Source organism: Bos taurus, chromosome 9 (genome assembly GCF_002263795.3).
Source record: "Bos taurus isolate L1 Dominette 01449 registration number 42190680 breed Hereford chromosome 9, ARS-UCD2.0, whole genome shotgun sequence".
Taxonomy (NCBI): domain Eukaryota; kingdom Metazoa; phylum Chordata; class Mammalia; order Artiodactyla; family Bovidae; genus Bos; species Bos taurus.
Window position 1 is genome coordinate 45141376 of NC_037336.1, and position 21014 is coordinate 45162389.

Below are 21014 nucleotides of genomic sequence, written 5' to 3' on the forward strand. Positions count from 1 at the left end.
GAAATCTGTATGCAGGACAGGAAGCAACAGTTAGAACTGGACATGGAACAACAGGCTGGTTCCAAATAGGAAAAGGAATACGTCAAGGCTGCATATTGTCACCCTGTTTATTTAACTTATATGCAGATTATTTCATGTGAAATGCCGGGCTGGGTGAAGCACAAGCTGGAATCAAGATTGCAGGGAGAAATATCAACAACCTCAGATATGCAGATAACACCACCGTTATGGCAGAACATGAAGAAGAACTAAAGAGCCTCTTTATGAAAGTGAAAGAGGAGAGTGAAGAAGCTGGCTTAAAACTCAACATTTAGAATACTAAGATCATGGCATCTGGTCCCATCCTTCATGTCAAATAGATGGGGAAACAATGGAAACAGTGAGAGACTTTAATTTTTTGGACTCCAAAATCACTGCAGATGGTGCCTGCAGCCATGAAATTAAAAGATGCTTAGTCCTTGGAAGAAAAGCTATGACCAACCTAGACAGAATATTAAAAAGCAGAAACATTACTTTGCCAACATAGGTCCGTCTAGTCAAAGCTATAGTTTTTCTAGTAGTCATGTATGGATTTGAGAGTTGGACTATAAAGAAAGCTGAGCGCCAAAGAATTTATGCTTTTGAACTGTGGTGTTGGATAAGACTCTTTAGAGTCCCTTGGACTGCAAGGAGATACAATCAGTCCATCCTAAAGAAAATCAGTCCCGAATATTCATTTGAAGCAGTGATGTTGAAGCTCCAATACTTTGGCCAGCTGATAGGAAGAACTGACTCATTTGAAAAGACCCTGATGCTGGGAAAGGTTGAAGGCAGGAGGAGGAGAAGGGGATGACAGAGGATGAGATGGTTGGATGGCATCACCAACTCGATGGACATGAGTTTGAGCAAGCTCAGGGAGTTGGTGATGGACAGGAAAGCCTGGCTGCTGTTGTCCATGGGGTCGCAAAGGGTCGGAAACGACTGAGCGACTGAACTGAACGAAGGAAAATGTATATTCTGCGTTTGCATTGTTTGACTTTATGATTGTTTAAATCTGACATATGAAAATCTAACAAAGTTCAAGTATCTGGAAAACGTACGAATACTGGCATGATTGAAGATGGATTTTTTTGTTGTTAAGAACAATTGTGCAAATCCCCAATCAGCTATATAATCCGATGGAGTTGAAGGGAGCTACTCGCGTAAAACTTTGTGGAGCAGGAAAAGAGGGCGTGGGAACACCCTGTTATTTTCCCCATGAACTTGCGGGTACGCCCAGATTGCGCATTGGTTCCCGCACACACCGCTCTACCCCGGCGTCTGCGTGATGGAGGCGTGTAGCCACTGGCGCACCGAGCGTGGCTCCGCCCCGGGCGCGCGCGGCTCCAAACTACTGCTCCCAGAAGGCTGTGCGAGTCCGAGAGGGAAGCGGGGGCGGCGGCCGCAGGAAGGGCGACAGCGCAGTCTTCGTCGGCGGGTGTCTCCTCAGTCGTCGGACCGACAGCCCCCGGACGGAGGACGCGGCCCGAGCTTTCCCCGCAGCCCCGGGAGTTAGTCCGGGCGAGCCGGCATCACCGCCCGCGGGACGGGCGCGGGGCGGGATGTAGGGCTCCGAGCGCGGAGGCCGCGGGCGGGCTGGGGGAGCGCGGAGGGCGCGCCGAGGATGGAGAGAGCGATGGAGCAGCTCAATCGCCTGACGCGCTCGCTGCGCCGCGCGCGCACCGTGGAGCTGCCCGATGGTGAGCCGGCCGCGGGGCTGGGGCCGCCGGGGGCTGGGCTCGGGGAGCTGCGGGGGGTGGGGGAGACTAACTGCAAGCAGAACAAACGCCCACATTGACTTTCCTTGGCAGGGAGGGGCCGGTCTGGGACCCCTGGCCACCTCTCGGCCAGCACTCCCGCCCCGGGCAGGTGGAGTTTGTGGGAGGGGCCCGGGCCGTGGGTGTCCCGCAGCTGGAAGAAGCAGGACTTGAAGGAAGTTTCTCCGGACTGTCGGTTAGGGGTTTCGGAGAAGGAGCAGAAATATCACCCCGGATGGCGGAGACCCGGATTCAGAAGACAGCATAGTTGTTGGGCTTATTCCATTTGCTGCCTGGAAATGCTGGGGAGGTGGGGGGGGGGGGGTAGGGTAGAGAGATCCCCCCCCGCCCCAACCCAAGTAGTATCGTTTTCTTTAAGCTGCTGAGGGTAATTAAGCGGTCTTTTCTTTTTCAACATGTAGAGCGCCATTTTATTTTTACAATAAGCAGATAAATAAAAGGAGATCAAATGTCAAACGTGTACTTGAAGTGCTTGTTTGTTTACATGTATACACTTTAATATGCATATCCACTTCAGACAGTTTGGGGCTATGGTGCTTCTACAAAGGAGTAAGGCATGATCCTTGTAGTTTAGTATAATTTTTAGTTAAGTGTGTAAGAGTTCCTTCAGGATAGGTAACACACAAGTAGTAAAAGAGGTGAGAAAGCCGTTTTGTTTGCAGCCTCATGAATGGTTTAGTGGTAGTGGGTGAGAGCCGTGCTGCCTCTTAGAGGCTTTTGATTGTGTATGCGCAACTGAGAGAAAGGGTGCAGTTATGGCTGGTGATTTGTTTTTCTTTTTAATGCATTGTATTAGTTTATATCCGCCCCCGCCCCCGCCCCCGCCCGGAAACTTTCTTTGAATTGCTGCTGGAGCAGTGATTTTTAAGTTAGGGAAGGAGACCTTGGCACAGAGTCATCAGAGAAATGTGGACTGGGAACCTAGGGATGATTTTTCTGAAAAGATTTTCCCTTGTTTCCACCTATGATTGAGAACAGCATAATTTGAGTTGACGGTTTCTGAAAAGTACGTTTGTACTTGGTACTTTGCTAGTATAATGTAACAGACTGAAAATAATCCTGATGTTAGGAACAAGACTTTTGGCTTCAGCTTACTCTTTCTCTGTTTCGTTTCCACTTTGAGTACTTTTTTTAAGTGCTTACTCATTTCTCACAGATTTTCTGGTGTCTGCTGCTGCGTGTGTAGTTTCATTGACACAGCAATTTGTATTGCTCAGCTTAAATCTCCATTATTGTTATTATTTTTAACATAAATGTGACTTAGAATACTTGGATAATATTTCCTGATTTTAAAGGTAGTATGTTTTCATTGTAGAAAATCTTGAAAGAAAAAAAAATGTATTATTTCTTACCCAGTAATAAACAATGCCTAGTATTTTCTTGAGTTCTTTCTATTATTATTTCTTTCTCTACCAAATTAAGATCATACTGCATATAGTCTTTTGTTCTGCTTTTGGAAAGCACAACGCTTTTTATATCTTTAAACATGCTTAATGATTTTTCAGGCTTTCATATGATAATATGTAACAAACATTGAATCTAATTTTTTATGATAGATTTTATGAGGAACATCTTTGATTTTTAAATCTTAGTCTGCCTTTATAATTATTTCCTTAGGATTATTACATAGAAGAATATAGATCTAATTATATCAAGTTTAAAGACTAAGTATCAGCCTCTCAAGTTACTCTCTGGAACAGAAAGTTCCACTGACAGTCTGAGAGTCCCTGGACACTAGAGTAATGAAAAATAAAACTTTTCTGCAAGTTGCTTACATTTTTCTTTGATTATAATGAGTTTCCTCATCTTGTTTTAATTTATCCCCAAATTCTGATGACTCTTTTTGAATTCTTTGAAATTGGCTCTTTCAAGTACGCTCTCGCATGCGTACGTGCATGTGTGTGTGTGTGTGTGTGTGTGTGTGTGTGTTACATTCCAGTTACAAAAATCCAGATTGTATTGCTTACGTTTTAAGGGCTGAACAGAATTTCTGAGACTAAATTCTAGTTAAATTTAGGAAATAATCAAATATTTACCTTGCTTTGTTAGAATTCGGTTATTAATCATTTGATTGGAATAAATTATTAAGGTTGGCGTTTTTAATCAGACTTCACTCTAAAGTTAACTTTGTTACATAGGATTAAACTGCAGATATTTACTGAATTGGATACTGGGCGGACATATTTATGTTCCCTTGAGATGATGAAAACCTGAGTATTCCCACTAAATAATGGAGTGCTGATTATTAGGACTAACAGGAATCTTGTGAGATAGGAAGTAAGGGAAAACAATGATTTTAGGGGTATAGATTCTCAGTGCACTTTAAAAAGTTGGCTTATATTGTTTGTTTATGTGGGGAAAAAAATCTTAAACTGCATTTACATTGAATGTAATTTGTTTAATAAAAGAATAGAACTTGAGCCCATTGGAATATATGCTTGAATGATGATTAGGATAATTCAGTTCAGTTCAGTTCAGTCGCTCAGTTGTGTCTGACTCCTTGTGACCCCATGAATTGCAGCACGCCAGGCCTCCCTGTCCATCACCAACTCCCGGAGTTCACTCAAACCCATGTCCATCGAGTCAGTGATGCCATCCAACCGTCTCATACTCTCCCCTTCTCCTCCTGCCCCCAATCCCTCCCAGCATCAGAGTCTTTTCCAGTGAGTCAGCTCTTTGCATGAGGTGGCCAAAGTACTGGAGTTTCAGTTTTAGCATCATTCCTTTCAAAGAAATCCCAGGGCTGATCTCCTTCAGAATGGACTGGTTGGATCTCCTTGCAGTCCAAGGGACTCTCACGAGTCTTCTCCAACACCACAGTTCAAAAGCATCAATTTTTCGGCACTCAGCTTTCTTCACAGTCCAACTCTCACATCCATACATGGCCACTGGAAAAACCATAGCCTTGACTAGCAGACCTTTGTTGGCAAAGTAATGTCTCTGCTTTTGAATATGCTATCTAGGTTGGTCATAACTTTCCTTCCAAGGAGTAAGCGTCTTCTGATTTCATGGCTGCAATCACCATCTGCAGTGATTTTGGAGCCCCCAAAAATAAAGTCTGACACTATTTCCACTGTTTCCCCATCTATTTCCCATGAAGTGATGGGACCAGATGCCATGATCTTCGTTTTCTGAATGTTGAGCTTCCAGCCAATTTTTTCACTCGCCTCTTTCACTTTCATCAAGAGGCTTTTGAGTTCCTCTTCACTTTCTGCCTTAAGGGTGGTGTCATCTGCATATCTGAGGTTATTGATATTTCTCCCAGCAATCTTAATTCCAGCTTGTGCTTCTTCCAGCCCAGCGTTTTTCATGATGTACTCTGTATATAAGTTAAATAAGCAGGGTGACAATATGCAGCCTTGACGTACTCCTTTTCCTATTTGGAACCAGTCTGTTGTTCCATGTCCAGTTCTAACTTGCTTCCTGACCTGCATATGGGTTTCTCAAGAGGCAGGTCAGGTGGTCTGGTATTCCCATCTCTTGAAGAATTTTCCACAGTTTATTGTGATCCACACAGTCAAAGGCTTTGGCATAGTCAAGAAAGCAGAAATAGATGTTTGTCTGGAACTCTTGCTTTTTCCATCATCCAGCGGATGTTGGCAGTTTGATCTCTCGTTCCTCTGCCTTCTCTAAAACCAGCTTGAACATCTGGAAGTTCACGGTTCACATATTGCTGAAGCCTGGCTTGGAGAATTTTGAGCATTACTTTACTAGTGTGTGAGATGAGTGCAATTACCAATTAAAAAAATCCTCCTCCATTTTATGGTTTGAGGAGAAATTGAATATAGCATAGTGAATCTGAGCTTTCTGGTCTTTGAGGTTTTCCTTTAAACAATTTTCCGAAACTATTAATAAAAATGGCCAATGTATCTAATAAAGTGAGAGAAAGTTTAGTCTTACCACTCTTAAGTGAGAGAAAGTTTAATCTTATCACTCTGAACTTTCATTACATACCTAATTCTCAAGATTTCTTCATGAGTGTGGAGAAGGAAGCACCTGACAGCAAATTTTATTCAGTATTTTCTTAGTATTTGCTGGAGAGTCTCCTCCTAGCATCAGAGTTGTGGTTATATTTGTGTCTTCATACCTTTTAGTGTATGTAAGCTATATTTTTTTGACTTAAAAATAAGATCTATCTATAAATTTTATCTAAATAAACACTGTAAATAAACCCATGTGGACTTATGATGTTCACTTAAAATTGTGTACTATCTTGTTATATAAGTTTAAATTCACAAATAACGGTATTTCCTGTTTATGACTTTATTATGGAGTGGCTTAATTGAAATTGTCTTGATTTTTGGGGGCAAGTGTTTTATAAGAGAGAAAGAGCATTGCCATGCTGAGGGAGGCTTAGTCCAGTGTTTTTTCAACTCCTGTTGGTGATTCCCTGATAGGTAATGAAAATGATTTAGTGACTGCAGATAACATTTTGAAAAAATCGAAATAGAAGAGAATGAAACAGACTGTGTTGTACATGTTGAGAATAGGTAGTGTATTGTAGACCTTTTGGTTATTTACATGTAGTGTATACTGTGTGCACTGTAAAATTTTTATAATGGGGGCTTTGGAATCAGCCAGCTTTGAATTCCAGTTTAGCCACTTAATGCCACCGTCACATACTTATTGCTTAACTAGTGCTTCAATTTTCTAATTTGCAAAATGGGGATAATACTGGTACCTACTTCATAAGGTGCCCGTGAGGATAAAAGAGATGATGTATTTGCATGTGAAGTGTTTAGAACAGTACCTTAAAGATAATGGTTTAAAACATGTTGGCTGTTAGTTATTAATAGGATTCCTTGGTTATTAACTTTATTTTTATAGTGAAAGAACTGTTGCATTTGCACACTGGACTTGTGAAGTTTCCTGGGACCAAATTCTTATTCAAGTCCATACTCAAAAATAGTTAAAATAATGAATAAAAATGTGCAGAAATGGTTAGTTCTGTTCTATAAATACTTCAAGATATATTTCTAAATATTTTTTCAAGCATAATCACAATACCATTATTAGAGCCAACACAACAGTAATTTTTAATTCTCATCAGATACCTAGTTCATCATATTCAGTTTTCTCCTCTCAAAAATACTATCTTACAGTTGGTTTGTTTGAGTCAGCATCCAGTCATAGTCCACAGCTTAATTACATTTGGTTGACTCATCTCTTAGGAATCTTTTAGTAACTTTTCCTTCTCCTTTTTTTTTTAACTTTGCATTTTTAAGTAATTTTAGACTTAAAGAAAAGTTGCATAAATACTACTCAGTTCTTGTATATCCTTCAGCCAGTTTCCCCTCATGTCCACATCTTATACAACCAAAGTACAAGTATCAAAACTAAGGAGTTAATATTGGTGTATTGCTATTAGCATTTAAGACATTTATTAGAGACATTACAGACGTTTATTAGAATGTCAGGAGTTTTCCTGCTAATACCTTTTTTCTATTTTGGGATCCAGTCTGGGATACGACATTGCATTTAGTTGTCATGTTTCCTTAGCCTCCCTTGAACTGTGATAATTCTAATTTTTCCTCGTCTTTCATGGTCTTGAGACTTTTTTAAGAGGACTAATCACGTATTTTGTGGAATTCTCCTTAATTTGGATTTGTCTAATTTTTCCCATGAGTAAATTAAAGATTTTTGGCAATAATACTGTGAAAGTGGTATGCTTTTCTCGGTGGAAACTCAAGCGCTGTGAAATATTGATATGTATTATTTCTGGTGATGTTACCCTTTTTGAGTTGATTAAGGTGACATCTGCTGTGTTCTCCACTGTAAATTCACTATTTTTCCTTTGTAGTTAGTATTTGGGGGAGATGTTTTGATATGCAAATACTCTTTTTCTCAAACTTTAACTCATTAATTTTAGCACCACTATTAACTTTTTAAGGACTAAATGGGATGTATTGCTGCTGCTGCTAAGTCGCTTCAGTCGTGTCCAACCCTGTGCGACCCCAGAGACGGAAGCCCACCAGGCTCCCCTGTCCCTGGGATTCTCCAGACAAGAACACTGGAGTGGGTTGCTATTTCCTTCTCCAATGCATGAAAGTGAAAAGTGAAAGTGAAGTCGCTCAGTCGTGTCCGACTCTTAGCGACCCCATGGACTGCAGCCTACCAGGCTCCTCCGTCCTTGGGATTTTCCAAGCAGGAGTAGTGGAGTGGGGTGCCATTGCCTTCTCCAATGGGATGTATTAGGGTATTCATTTTAAATAACTTATTAAAAAACATGAAGCTCTAAAATGCATTGAATTGAGGAATGACCACTAGTAATATATAAAAGTAAATGCAAACACTGGCTGAAATTTACATAAGTATCACATGAGATCATAGGTATTACTGACTTTTAACTTCTTTTGAATCATTTCTGTGAATTCTATAAAAAATGAAAACGTAAATTTAGTAAAAGTAAGACTTTAATGCTGTTTTATAAAAACTTCTAAGAATTTCTTTTGTTACAGTATTGACATGAAGCAACCATTATGCATATTTAATGTTTTAAATTTAGCATGTATATCTTTGATATTCATATATACTTAAGATTCCTCCAAAATACTAGTAGGTATGATGAAACATTCTACATTTTTGCAAATAGTATGTGTAATACTTCTGATGTTTGGCACTGTTTATAATTATCTTCCACCTCTTCTCCTAGGGTTTTATTTAAAGTTAAGAAAACTTTAAAATAGTCGTTAAGTTTCACCCTTTGGAAAAAACAGGAGATAAATTAATTCCTTTTTCTGTTTTTTTTTTTTTAATACTTAGATAATGAAACTGCTGTTTATACATTAATGCCAATGGTTATGGCTGATCAACACAGGTGAGTGCATATTTCAGAAATTTATATATTTTAAGAATATGAATTTACCTAGATGTTGTGTATATAAACATGGACACAGAGTTTGGACATAATGACCTGGGGCAAGTTATTTAACTCTGTTATAATTTTCTGTCTGTGAAATAAGAAACAGGATTTTCCAAGTTCTTTATCAACTATAATAATCTATGGTTAGAGATTTTCTTTAATTTTTTAAAAAATTTACATATTTTTTGAAGTATAGTTGATTTACAGTGTTGTGAAGAGATTTTCTAAATGAATAGTCAGAAATTAAAATAACTTGCTTGATTACTTACAGTGAAAAAAATATGGTTTCTATTAGAGGTTACTACTGACCTTTGTAGCAGAAAGTTAGGCCTGATGGACAACTTATTCCTTAATATTCTACTATTTTGAAGTTCTTTTCTTTAAATATTCTTTTTATTAATATAGCATTGACACTTTTCTCTTATAGGGCTTGTGTGAGATACAGTTGTTTGGCTGTGTGATGAGGTGTAACTTGTAACAGACAACTCTGCTATGGTTAGCCATTAGGTAGTTTGGTATGAGGAGAAAGAGACACTGTATTTTGAAACAAGTTTAAAATATAGATGATTTTTTTTTTGCTTTGAAATTCCTGTCTGATATAATTAAAATATGTTTGTCTGATTTTTCTTATTTGGCCAAAATTAATACAGATAGGCTCAACTTTGTGCAAAGGGAGCAGCCAGCCCTACTGTCTTTTTCTCAAGAATCTAGTGGGAGCTGAAGCCAACTTAGGTGTCCTCAGAGCAGGTGACATAGTCAGAGCGGCAGATGAGGAACCCTTCAGCACCAGTTTATAGGTGAGGGCAGTTGAATTTTGGATGATGCTGCACTGGCTGCTATGCTCTGCGTAGAGAGTAGTGCCTTGTTTTTTGGCTGATGTGAGACAAAACCTTTTGAGTAATTGATAAGGGTAACACTAAAGAGCTATTAACTTGAGTTATTATGTTTTTAAAAACTTTTTTTTTTAAACATTCTTCTTTTTGCATAGGTCTGTTTCTGAACTACTATCAAATTCAAAATTTGATGTCAATTATGCATTTGGACGTGTGAAAAGAAGCTTGCTTCACATTGCAGCAAAGTAAGACTAAATATTTTGGATTAAGCTCTGGTCTAAAGTGATGATCAGTAAGCTTTGAAGCAATGTGATTCCATAGTAGTTATGGAGAGAGATGAGAACAGGTAGCTGAGTGGTTCTTTGTCTTATTGAGGCCATAGTGTGCCACGCTTGCATCATTTCTCTAGATAGTTTTTTAATTTTGGGATTGGACTCAAGTCATATCTTATGTTTTTGTTTGTCCTAGATCAGATTAGAGGAGGTTAGGTATGGGGTTTATCTTTTCCTGGATATACTTAAGAGGGTACATTAATCAAAATTTTACTTTTATACCACCAATGTAAGATTCTATATGCTAATTGAATGTGAAGCTGTTGGCTTTATACTTTTTTCTTAGGTGTGAGAATGATTTTTATTCATAATGTTCCAGTGTGTAACTAATCAGTTTATTGATATCACCTTTTAAGATTTAGGTAGTGCTAACTCTCCCTAAATAAAATTGATTTTTCAATATAAATTTGGCTTCTGGAAGGCCAAAAGTTCAGAGTATTACATGTTTTCTTTTATGTGCTAAAGCCAAATTTTGTTTCATATGAATTTCTCAAATACTTCGTAGATTTTGTAGTAGAATGTGCCATCTTGAAAATAGAGGTTATTTACTCTTTGTGATAGGAGTTAAATTGGTCAATATGGACCCCCTAAATAATGTGTTTATTTTATTTTATTTTTTTAAAATAATGTGTGTAATAGAGTTTTTCATTTTTTAATTAAGCTTTGTCAACTGTGGCCGTATGTTAAATGCATCTGAACTGTTTTTAATATTGTTTTAGTTGTGGATCAGTGGAATGCTTGGTTCTGCTTTTAAAGAAAGGAGCAAATCCTAACTATCAAGATATTTCGGGCTGTACACCTCTTCATTTGGCAGCTAGAAATGGGTAAATATTTTTTCTTGAGTAGCTTAAGTTGGATTATCAGTTATGAATAGGAAAGCACCCTGCCTTCATTTGGTACTTTTTTCCCCTCAATATTTGCCTTGGAAAGAGGGTCTTGGATTATTATGTTATCCTTTTAAATAACTATAATAATATCAATAATTTATTAAGTAGTTCACTAATATTTTTCTTCTTAAATATATGTTTGTCTGAGTTTACTTATAATGACATTTTTTGAAAAGCATAATTTTCACCTCTTTGTTTCAGTGTCCTTTTTCCTGCTAGTCTTTTGCCACGTCTAACTCCATGACTTATTTTCCAAATTCTTTGGTTAATTTTATTAATGCAATTAAAGACAGAGTAAATATATTTTACTTAGTTTATAATTATTTGTGAATGAGTGTACTAACTCATTGTGTGCTATTTTAAACCCTATTGAACTTTTTATGGATTTCTCCTTTTTTGTTGAGAATTTCACAGTCACATCTGTATCTGCCTCTACAATATTTTTCACTTCTTAAAGTTCTCTTGGACTGAGAAACCAGACCAAAATGGTTGGAATTATGTTTATAATTAAAATAAGTAGTTTTTGATTCAGGGCTTGAGGAACTTTAAGAAAACTTCTCTTTGAAAAATATTTCTATGTGTTTATTCTTTTGATTACTCTGGAAAGTATTTTTGTTGCCTGTTTTGAACTGAAATTCTGCATAGTTAAGGTGGCTGCCTAAGTGAGATAGATATGGGGCTAAAATTGTCAACTTCATCAATGTGAGAGCAAATTTTTTCAGATAAGGGTTAAAGTAGAACCAGTAAAATAAGAATGATAGTGATATCTAGGTTGGACATGGGAGAGGCATAGTCTTTTACCCTGTCAGGTTTAGATCCATTATCCCATGTATTGGTAGGTTAGTGACAAAGCTCTTTTTAGAAGTTACATATAAAAAATTGTCTCAACAACTGTAAATGGAAGGACAGGTTGGTGCATAGCAGGGATAAAACGCCTACTCCTGCTGTAGTAGGGGACTTTGTCATTTAGGAGACCATTGCTTCCCCCGCTCCCCCAGGCTTTGTTGAAGTATATTGGCAAGTAAAATTATAAATATAGTTATACTGTACATCATGATTTTATCTATACATTGTGAAGGGATTTCTCTCATCCATCACCTCAAATACTTATCTTTTTTTTTTTTTTTTTGGTAAGACATTCAATTTGGAGACCATTACATTTTAAAGATGAAAACATATGACATATTATTTCATAATTCATATGGCAAATCAGTCAAGAGAAAAGGAATAAGAAGAGTCCAGAACCCTTACATAGCATCTAACTTGGATGCATTTCATTCCTATAAAGATTATTTTGATATTCAGTACATAACTATTTTGTTTTTTATTTACTAAATGGGTGCCTTATACAGCTTAGGGACAGCTTGTTCAGCTTAAAGCTACTTGTTCCTGTAGCTTTTGATGGTTTCAGAAAATGTTTTTTGGTGTGATTCTCTACAAGTTCAAATTTGTCTAGACTGAAGCAGCAGTTATAGGTGAATTCTGCCCCTTTGGCTGGTCCATCTGATTTGTGGGATTTTTTTGTTTTGTTCCCTCATCTGTTATTGTCAGAAAGGTAGACTATTTCTCTTGGCCAGCTTTAGAGTTTTTATCTTCAGCCATCAGTGCTGTGTACGTTAGTACTAAATTGCCTTCCTTTCTAGTGGAAGACCTCTTAGGTTGCCTCAGAGCACTTGGATGACTGGTCCCTCTGTCCTTTGGGTTACCATAAACTTATAATTGTTGCAGTATCCAGCCAGGAAAGTTGTTGCTTCCTGTACAAAAGATCCAGCATTGCTCATGATTATATGAGAATTTTAAAAGAGAAGACTTAAAAATTATTGTGTTATCTTTAGGTTGCATATTGGTCAGATTTGAAACATTTTTTCACTATTTTTTTTGAGCTAGATTGTGAGCTCATAAAGGGTAGAGCTCATGTATTAGTTAATATTTTAGCTCCATTCTAAGCAGAAGAGGTGAGCACTTAATGGGTCTTTTTGATTTACTCAAGGTTATGGAAAATAGCAGTGATGATTGTTAAGTAAGAAAAAGGATATATTTCTCTTATAGTGCCCTGTACCTTTTGCAGTTCATTTTTGGGAGGGGGAGCATTATGTTTTGTGGCTTCTCTTCAACAAACCTCTGCCCTAAACACTTCTTTGGAACCCTTTCCCTGGCACAGTCCTACCTAAGTGTTTATTTTGACAATAGGCCAATGGTCCACATCAGGCTTCTGAATAGATTTTAGAAGTCCCACATTATGGGTGCCATCACACACACACAGAGGCATAATTTAAACAATGTAATATTAATTTTAATGGGATTTTGTAGTCTGTTTCCTCACAGTAATAAAGATTTATTTCCTAAGGTTTTCATAACTGTATTCGATGAAGAAACTTTGTAAATGTTTGAACTTTTAAGTTTACTCAGAGCTTTATTTTCTTCCATTTCTTTGATTAAAATGCTGATTTTAGTTGAATTTAACTTCATTTTAGAAAGAAAGAGTCATAGCAAGAAAAGTAATTTGTTTTCTTTTAAAAGGTTTATTCAGTTAATAACAATTATAACTATTATATATACAGAGGATGAAATGGTTGAATGACATCTCTGGCTCGATGGACATGAGTTTGATCAAGCTCCAGGAGTTGGTGATGGACAGGGAAGCCTGGTGTGCTGCAATCCATGGGGTTACAGATCGGACACGACTGAGTGACTGAACCGATAGCTATTATTAGATTGAATAATTAGTAATTAGTTAGCTATGCTTAGTACTGAGTTGATTAAAGAAATGTGATAGGGTATGAAGAAATTTATTATCAGAGTAAATAGTTATTATATTACATGTATTATGTATATTCTCTGTATACCATATATTATATATGTATAGCTTATTTGCAAAGGGTTCCTGGACCCAATTCCAGTGTGTGTATGTGTGTGTGTATGTTGGCGGGGCAGTTGTAGGCTTCATCAAACCAATAAGCAAGTCTCAAATGACAGCAGTTTCCTAAAAGTCAGATCAATTCTGACACTATGATGTACCTTCAGGTAGAAGCAGATTCTGTTGGTCAAGGGCTCAGTCCTGTAGACCACCCTTCACTTCAGATGCCAATTGCCAGGTCAGTTTCAAGTAGTTTTCTGACTGACTGGCTACAGATTGGAGGTTCTGCCATCCCCTTCCAACTCAGTATTCCTGTCAAGAGTCCCGGTTGTAACTAGTACTTTTGACCAACTGGCTAGAAATCAGTTGCCGTGATCCCTTTCTTGGGCTTGATTAATTTGCTAGAAGGGCTCACTGAACTCAGGAAAATGTGTTTGTTTACTCACTAGAGTACCATGTTTTTTTTTTTTTTATAAGAGAGTATTAAAGGATATGAGTCAGTAATCAAACGAAGAGATAGATACACTGGGTGAGGTCCTGAACAAAGAGATTTGGGCATGGTCGCAGGTAGAAGCATTTTGGTTCCCCTCCATGGAAGCTCTTCCTGAAAGAGACAAAAAATTGTCCTTTTGGGTCTATGTAGACATCATTACCGGAGAAGGCAATGGCACCCCACTCCAGTACTCTTGCCTGGAGAATCCCATGGACGGAGGAGCCTGGGGTGGGCTGCAGTCCATGGGGTTGCTAAGAGTCGGACACAACTGAGCGACTTCACTTTCACTTTTCACTTTCATGCATTGGAGAAGGAAATGGCAACCCACTCCAGTGTTCTTGCCTGGAGAATCCCAGGGACGGGGGAGCCTGTGGGCTGCCGTCTATGGGGTCGCACAGAGTCGGACACAACTGAAGCGACTTAGCAACAGCAGCAGCAGCAGCAGCAGCAGCAGACATCATTACATAGTCATTATTGACTTAAATCATTGGCTGTTAGCAGCTGATTCAACCTCTGGTTGCTATCCCCTCCCTGGAAATAGGAGTGGGACTGAAAGTGCCCTCTAATATGTGGTTGATTCTCCTGGCAACTAGCCCCCACAGTTGGGTGGCACCCAAAAGTCACCTTCACCTCTTTTCAGGAAAAGAGGCCCATTGCTTTTAATTGTTTAGGGTTTAGAACTGTGAGCCAAGAAGTGTGGATTAAGACCAAATATATAACTATACATTCTTACTGTAAATCACAATATCTCAGTATTCACATTAATACGATATATACTATGTTATATAACATTATACATAATATGCTATTATGTATACCCCATTTTATATTTTTTAATGTATGTATATAATCATTTACTTAACTAGATCATAAACTTTTTCTTGCCACAGATTAAATCATATTTTCTTAATTCATTACTGAGCATAGTTAAGCATATACATGAATTGTATATTTTATATATATACACACACACACATATACATATGTGTGTATACATATAGATGTGTATCACTTTGTTTCCAAAGCATGAGTTTTCATTTAATTATTAATGAAGGAGAAATTGAGATAAACACTGAAGAGTGAGGAAGAATGGATCAGGCTAGGAGCAAGCATTGTGAGCAAAATGACATGGGTAGGCAGTTCAAAAGGCAGCAACATGCTTTTGTAGATATGTCTCCAAGTAAGATATACAGATGTCCAGATCAAGAAAAGATGCTTAATATCCCTAATCAGGGAAATGCCAGTTAAAACTACCATGAGATACCAACTAAGATTCATTAGTATGGCTATCAAAAAAAACATGACAGGTGTTGATGAGGGTGTGGAGAAATTGGACCCCTTGTGCTCTGTTTGTGGGAAAGGGAAATGGTACAGATGCTCTGGAAACTAGTTCTTTGCTTCCTCAAAAATAAAAATAGAATTATACTATGATCCAGCAGTTCCACTTCTGGGTATATACCCCCCACAATTTCATGCAGAGTCTTGCAGAAATATTTGTATACTTGAATTCATAGCAGTATTATTCACAATAGCTAAAGTAAAGGAATCTAAGCATCCATTTGCACATGAATGGATAAACTAAATGTGGTATATACATACAGTGGAATATTATTCAGCCTATGTGAGTGCTAAATTGCTTCAGCTGAGTTCAACTCTGAGCGACCCTGTGGATTGTAGCCTACCAGGCCCCTCTATCCATCAGATTCTCCAGGCAAGAATACTGGAGTGGGTTGCCATGCCCTTCTCCAGGGGATCTTCCCAACCCAAGGATTGAACCCACGTTTCTTACGTCTCCTGCATTGGCAGGCAGGTTCTTTATTGCTAGCACCACCTGGGAAGCCCCTTAAAAGGTAGGAAATTCTGTATCCATGTTGTATGCTGCAACATGGATGAGCCTTGAGGAGATTATACTAAGTGAAATAAGCCAGTCACAAAAAGACAAACTGTATGATTCTACTTCTGTGAGACATTTCAGTTCAGTTCAGTTCAGTCGCTCAGTTGTGTCTGACTCTTTGCGACCCCATGAATTGCAGCATGCCAGGCCTCCCTGTCCATCGCAAACTCCCGGAGTTCACTCAGACTCAACGTCCATCGAGACAGTGATGGCATCCAGCCATTTCATCCTCTGTCGTCCCCTTCTCCTCCTGCCCCCAATCCCTCCCAGCATCAGAGTCTTTTCCAATGAGTCAACTCTTTGCATGAGGTGGCCAAAGAACTGGAGTTTCAGCTTTAGCATCATTCCTTCCAAAGAAATCCCAGGGCTGATCTCCTTCAGAATGGACTGGTTGGATCTCCTTCCAGTCCAAGGGACTCTCAAGAGTCTTCTCCAACACCACAGTTCAAAAGCATCAATTCTTCGGCACTCAGCCTCCTTCACAGTCCAACTCTCACATCCATACATGACCACAGGAAAAACCATAGCCTTGACAAGATGGACCTTTGTTGGCAAAGTAATGTCTCTGCTTTTGAATATGCTATCTAGGTTGGACTGTGAAGAAGGCTGAGCGCCAAAGAATTGATGCTTTTGAACTGTGGTGTTGGAGAAGACTCTTGAGAGTCCCTTGGACTGCAAGGAGATCCAACCAGTCCATTCTGAAGATCAGCCCTGGGATTTCTTTGGAAGGAATGATGCTAAAGCTGAAACTCCAGTTCTTTGGCCACCTCATGCGAAGAGTTGACTCATTGGAAAAGACTGTGATGCTGGGAGGGATTAGGGGCAGGAGGAGAAGGGGACTACAGAGGATGAAATGGCTGGATGGCATCACTGTCTCGATGGACGTCAGTCTGAGTGAACTCCGGGAGTTTGTGATGGACAGGGAGGCCTGGCGTGCTGCGATTCATGGGGTCACAAAGAGTCGGACACGACTGAGTGACTGATTGACTGATTTGATCTGATCTGATCTAGGTTGGTCATAACTTTCTGTCCAAGGAGTAAGCGTCTTTTAATTTCATGGCTGCAGTCACCACCTGCAGTGATTTTGGAGCCCAAAAAGTAAAGTCTGACACTGTTTCCACTGTTTCCCCATCTATTTCCCATGAAGTGATGGGACCAGATGCCATGATCTTAGTTTTCTGAATGTTGAGCTTTAAGCCAACTTTTTCACTCTTCACTTTCACTTTCATCAAGAGGCTTTTTAGTTCCTCTTCACTTTCTGCCATAAGGGTGGTGTCATCTGCATATCTGAGGTTATTGATTTAGATAAGGGCAAATCGTAGAGATAAAATGTAGAATAGTGGTTGGCCAGGGACTAGCAGGAGAGGGAATGGGGAGTTCTGTTTAATGGATGCAGAGTTTTGGAAAGCTGAAAAGTGTTCTTGAGATGGATGGTGATGGTGGTTGCACAACAATATGAATATACTTAATATTGCTGGTCAAGTGATCAAATGTTAGTCGCTCAGTTGTATCTGACTCTTTGCGACCCCATGGACTGTAGCCTGCCAGGCTTCTCTGTCCATGGAATTCTCCAGGCAAGAATACTGGAGTGGGTAGTCATTCCTTTCTCCAGGGGATCTTCCTGACCCAGGGATTGAACCCAGGCCTCCTGCATTGCAGGCAGATTCTTTACTGTCTGAGCCACCAGGGAACCCTAAGATTACTGCTCTGTACACTTAAAAACAGTTAAGATGATAAATTTATGTTATGTGTATTTTACTACAGTAAAAAAGCTGAAAAAGAATTAAGTGGGTAAGGGTATGAATAGATGGCCATTTTATTAATTTATTTTTTACAACTCATCTTAGTATTTTAAATACTATACAATCAAGAATATAGGATACAGCATTCATTGAGACGTCATTTTACTCTATCCATTCCCCTTCCATTAAACTTATGAATGTATTACATTTTTAATGGAGGTTACTATTTCAAATATTCTGTCAACACTAGAAATTTCATAGCATTTTCAGTGATGAATTTGTCCCAATGGCATTAAAACCTCATTGTGCCTTTTTAAAATCCTATTATCTTTGAGTCATAGAAACAATTTTGTTTCATATGCTACATTTATTTATTGAAGTATTTATTTAAATATTGCAGATACAGGTTATTTGCTATCGGTTAATATTGAGTGTAGTTAATATTTCAGTAAAATAATTTTCATTTGTTTATTTTTCTAGTAACAGTTGTCTTTACTGTCTCTTTTTCTTTTCAGGCAAAAGAAATGCATGAGTAAATTATTAGAATACAGTGCTGATGTCAACATTTGTAATAATGAAGGTCTTACTGCAGTAAGTGCTAAGAGTTTTTGTCTGAGATTTTAGAAATACTTTTAGAAAATAATATCAAAAGTAATAGTAATGCAAAGTGTAGTACAAATATTTCTGCAGTTATTTCTTTGTAGTAATTGAGAAGATACAGAATGATTTCAGGTACACTTCTCAGCTAATTTATACATATTGATGTTAAGGGTGAAATATTTAGACTTGATTTGTTCTGAACTCAGCAGAATTATAAAAGTGAGGCAATAAAAATGATGTGATGTTTGTTTTGTTATGTTGCCTATACTGTCTCCCAACTACTGTCAGAATTCATTGCCTCTAAGAGTCCTATGAGAAAAAAGCAGAAGAATATCAGTAAGAAAAACTGAAGGCAGTGGATGAGTTTCTTCATGCAGGTGGCAGAGTCAGAGTGAGACATGTATCTTCTGTATCCATCTCAGGGAATGGGAGTGCTAATGGGTACAGGGCTTCTTTGGGGGAAATGAAAATGTTCTAAAATTGACTGTAGTGATGATTGCACAACTCTCAATGTACTAAAACCCAGTAAGCTGTATGCTTTAAATAGATGAATTGTAAGGCCGTGAATTGTATGGCATTTTATGTCAAATAAATATACATCTAATTTATGACACTCTTAGCCTGAAAAAAAATAAACATTCTCTTTTTTTTTTTCTTTTAAACTTTTTATTTTATATTGGGGTGTAGCCAATTAACAGGGCTTTCCAGGTGGCACAGTGGTAAAGAATCCACCTGCCAGTGCAAGTGATGGAAGAGATGCGGGTTTAGTCCCTGGGTCAGGAAGCTCCCCTAGAGTAGGAAATGGTAACCCACTCCAGTATGCCTGAAAGATTCTATGGACAGAGGAGCCTGGTAGACTACAGTCCATGGGGCTGCAAAAAGTTGAACGTGACTGAGCAACTGAGCATACATACACACACAGATGGTTAACAAAGCTGTGATAGTTTCAGGTGAACAGCAGAGGGACTCAGCTATATATATACATGCACCCTTTCTTCCCTAAACCTCCCTCCCACTCATGCTGCCACATAACATTGAGCAGAGTTGCAAGTGCTATATGGTAAGCCCTTGTTGGTTATCCATTTTAAATATAGCATGTATATATGACCATCTCAAACTCCCTAAGTGTCCCTTCCCCTGGCAACCATAAGTTCATTTTATAAGTCTGAGTGTCTTTCTGTTTTGTAAATAAGTTCATTTGTATCATTTCTTTCTTAAGTTTCATATATAAGGGATGTCATATGACATTTCTTTATCTGACTTACTTCACTCAGTATGACAGTCTCTAGGCCCATCCATGTTGCTATAAGTGGCATTATTTCATTCATTTTAATGGCTGAGTAATATTCCATTGTATATATTTACCACATCTTCTTTATCCATTCCTCTGTCAGTGGACATTTAGGTTGCTTCCTCTCTTAGCTGTTGTAAACAGTGCTGCAGTGAACATTGGGATGCATGTATCCTTTCAGATCATGCTTTTCTCTGGATATATGCCCAGGAGTGGGATTGCAGGGTCATATGGTAGCTCTGTTTTTAGTTTTTAAAGGAACCTCCATACTCTTCTCCATAGTGGCTGTACCAATTTATATTCCTGCTAACAGTGTAGGTGGGTTCCTTTCTCTCCATACCCTCTCCAGCATTTATTGTTTGTGATTTTTTTGATAATTGTAGTTTTGATTTGCAATTCTCTAATAATTAGCAGTGTTGAACATCTTTTCATGTGATTATTGGCCATCTGTATGTCTTTGTTTGAGAAATGTCTATTTAGGTCTTCTGTGTATTTTTTGAGTGGGTTGTTTTGCTGCTGTTAAATGTCATAAGCTGTTTGTAAATTTTGGAGACTAATCTCTTATCAGTCACAAATATTTGCAAATATTTTCTCCCAATTTGTTTCCTTTGCTGTGCAAAAGCTTTTGAGTTTAAGTAGGCACCGTTTATTTATTTTTTATTTCCATTATTCTGGGAGGTAGATCAAAAAGATGTTGCTGTGATTTATGTCAGAGAGTGTTCTGCCTTTGTTTTCCTCTAGGAGTTTTATAGTGTCTGGTTTCACATCTAGGTCTTTAGTAACATTCTTTTGACCTTCCTCCTCAGCTTCCAAATTTCTCACTCCACAGTCAACTTTTCTCAATTATTTTAATAGATTTAAAATTTTTGTTTCCCTAATTCTAAATAACAGGCTAGTATAACTGCTTTTTGACTTTTCAGTTTTAGGCATCACCTATTGACTTGCTGGAATATCAAGTTAAGTGTTTCTTTTTTAGCCTCACCTCCTCTTATCCCATCATGTACAAGCACATTTCCCTCACACCCAACCAGTAGAAGTGTAATTTTTGTTAGGTCATTTTTCACTGTTTTAATTTTTTGGCTAAATAAAAACTGTTCATAGTTAGGCCAAAAAATTTACTACAGTTGCTTTTTGGGGGTGGGGAGAATGCTGTGTTTTGTGGCATGTGGGTTCTTAGTCCTATGACCAGGCATCATACCCATGTCCCCTGCCCTTGGAGTGCAGAGTCTTAACCATTGGACTGCCAGGGAAGTCCCTATAGTTGCTTTTCTTTCTCTCACAGCATTTTGTTTTTCATGTGATTAATAATTGTATTTTCAAAAATGAGATACTTGTAGATTCATATGCAGTTGTAAGAAATAATAACAAAGAAATCCTCTGTATATTTTGCACAGTTTTCCTCAATGGTAGCATTTTATAAAACCATA

At 38.3% G+C, this 21014-nt stretch overlaps 1 protein-coding gene across 7 annotated transcripts in view; it reads left to right on the top strand.

Annotated features, from left to right (window-relative positions):
• Nucleotides 1-1392: 1392 nt before the first annotated feature.
• HACE1 (HECT domain and ankyrin repeat containing E3 ubiquitin protein ligase 1) overlaps nt 1393-21014 on the top strand; it is a 118389-nt gene continuing 98767 nt past the window's right edge. For 2 of the 7 annotated variants that reach the window (XM_059889733.1, XM_005210843.5), the window contains exons 1-5: nt 1393-1718; nt 8559-8613; nt 9647-9736; nt 10543-10647; nt 18212-18287. In XM_059889733.1, the coding sequence (XP_059745716.1) occupies nt 1643-1718; nt 8559-8613; nt 9647-9736; nt 10543-10647; nt 18212-18287 (402 nt within the window). In that variant the 5' untranslated portion in view covers nt 1393-1642. Of the gene's footprint in view, nt 1719-8558; nt 8614-9308; nt 9456-9646; nt 9737-10542; nt 10648-18211; nt 18288-21014 lie in introns of those variants that run through there. The other 5 variants (NM_001192645.2, XM_059889732.1, XM_059889731.1 and 2 more) reach the window with 5 other exon arrangements.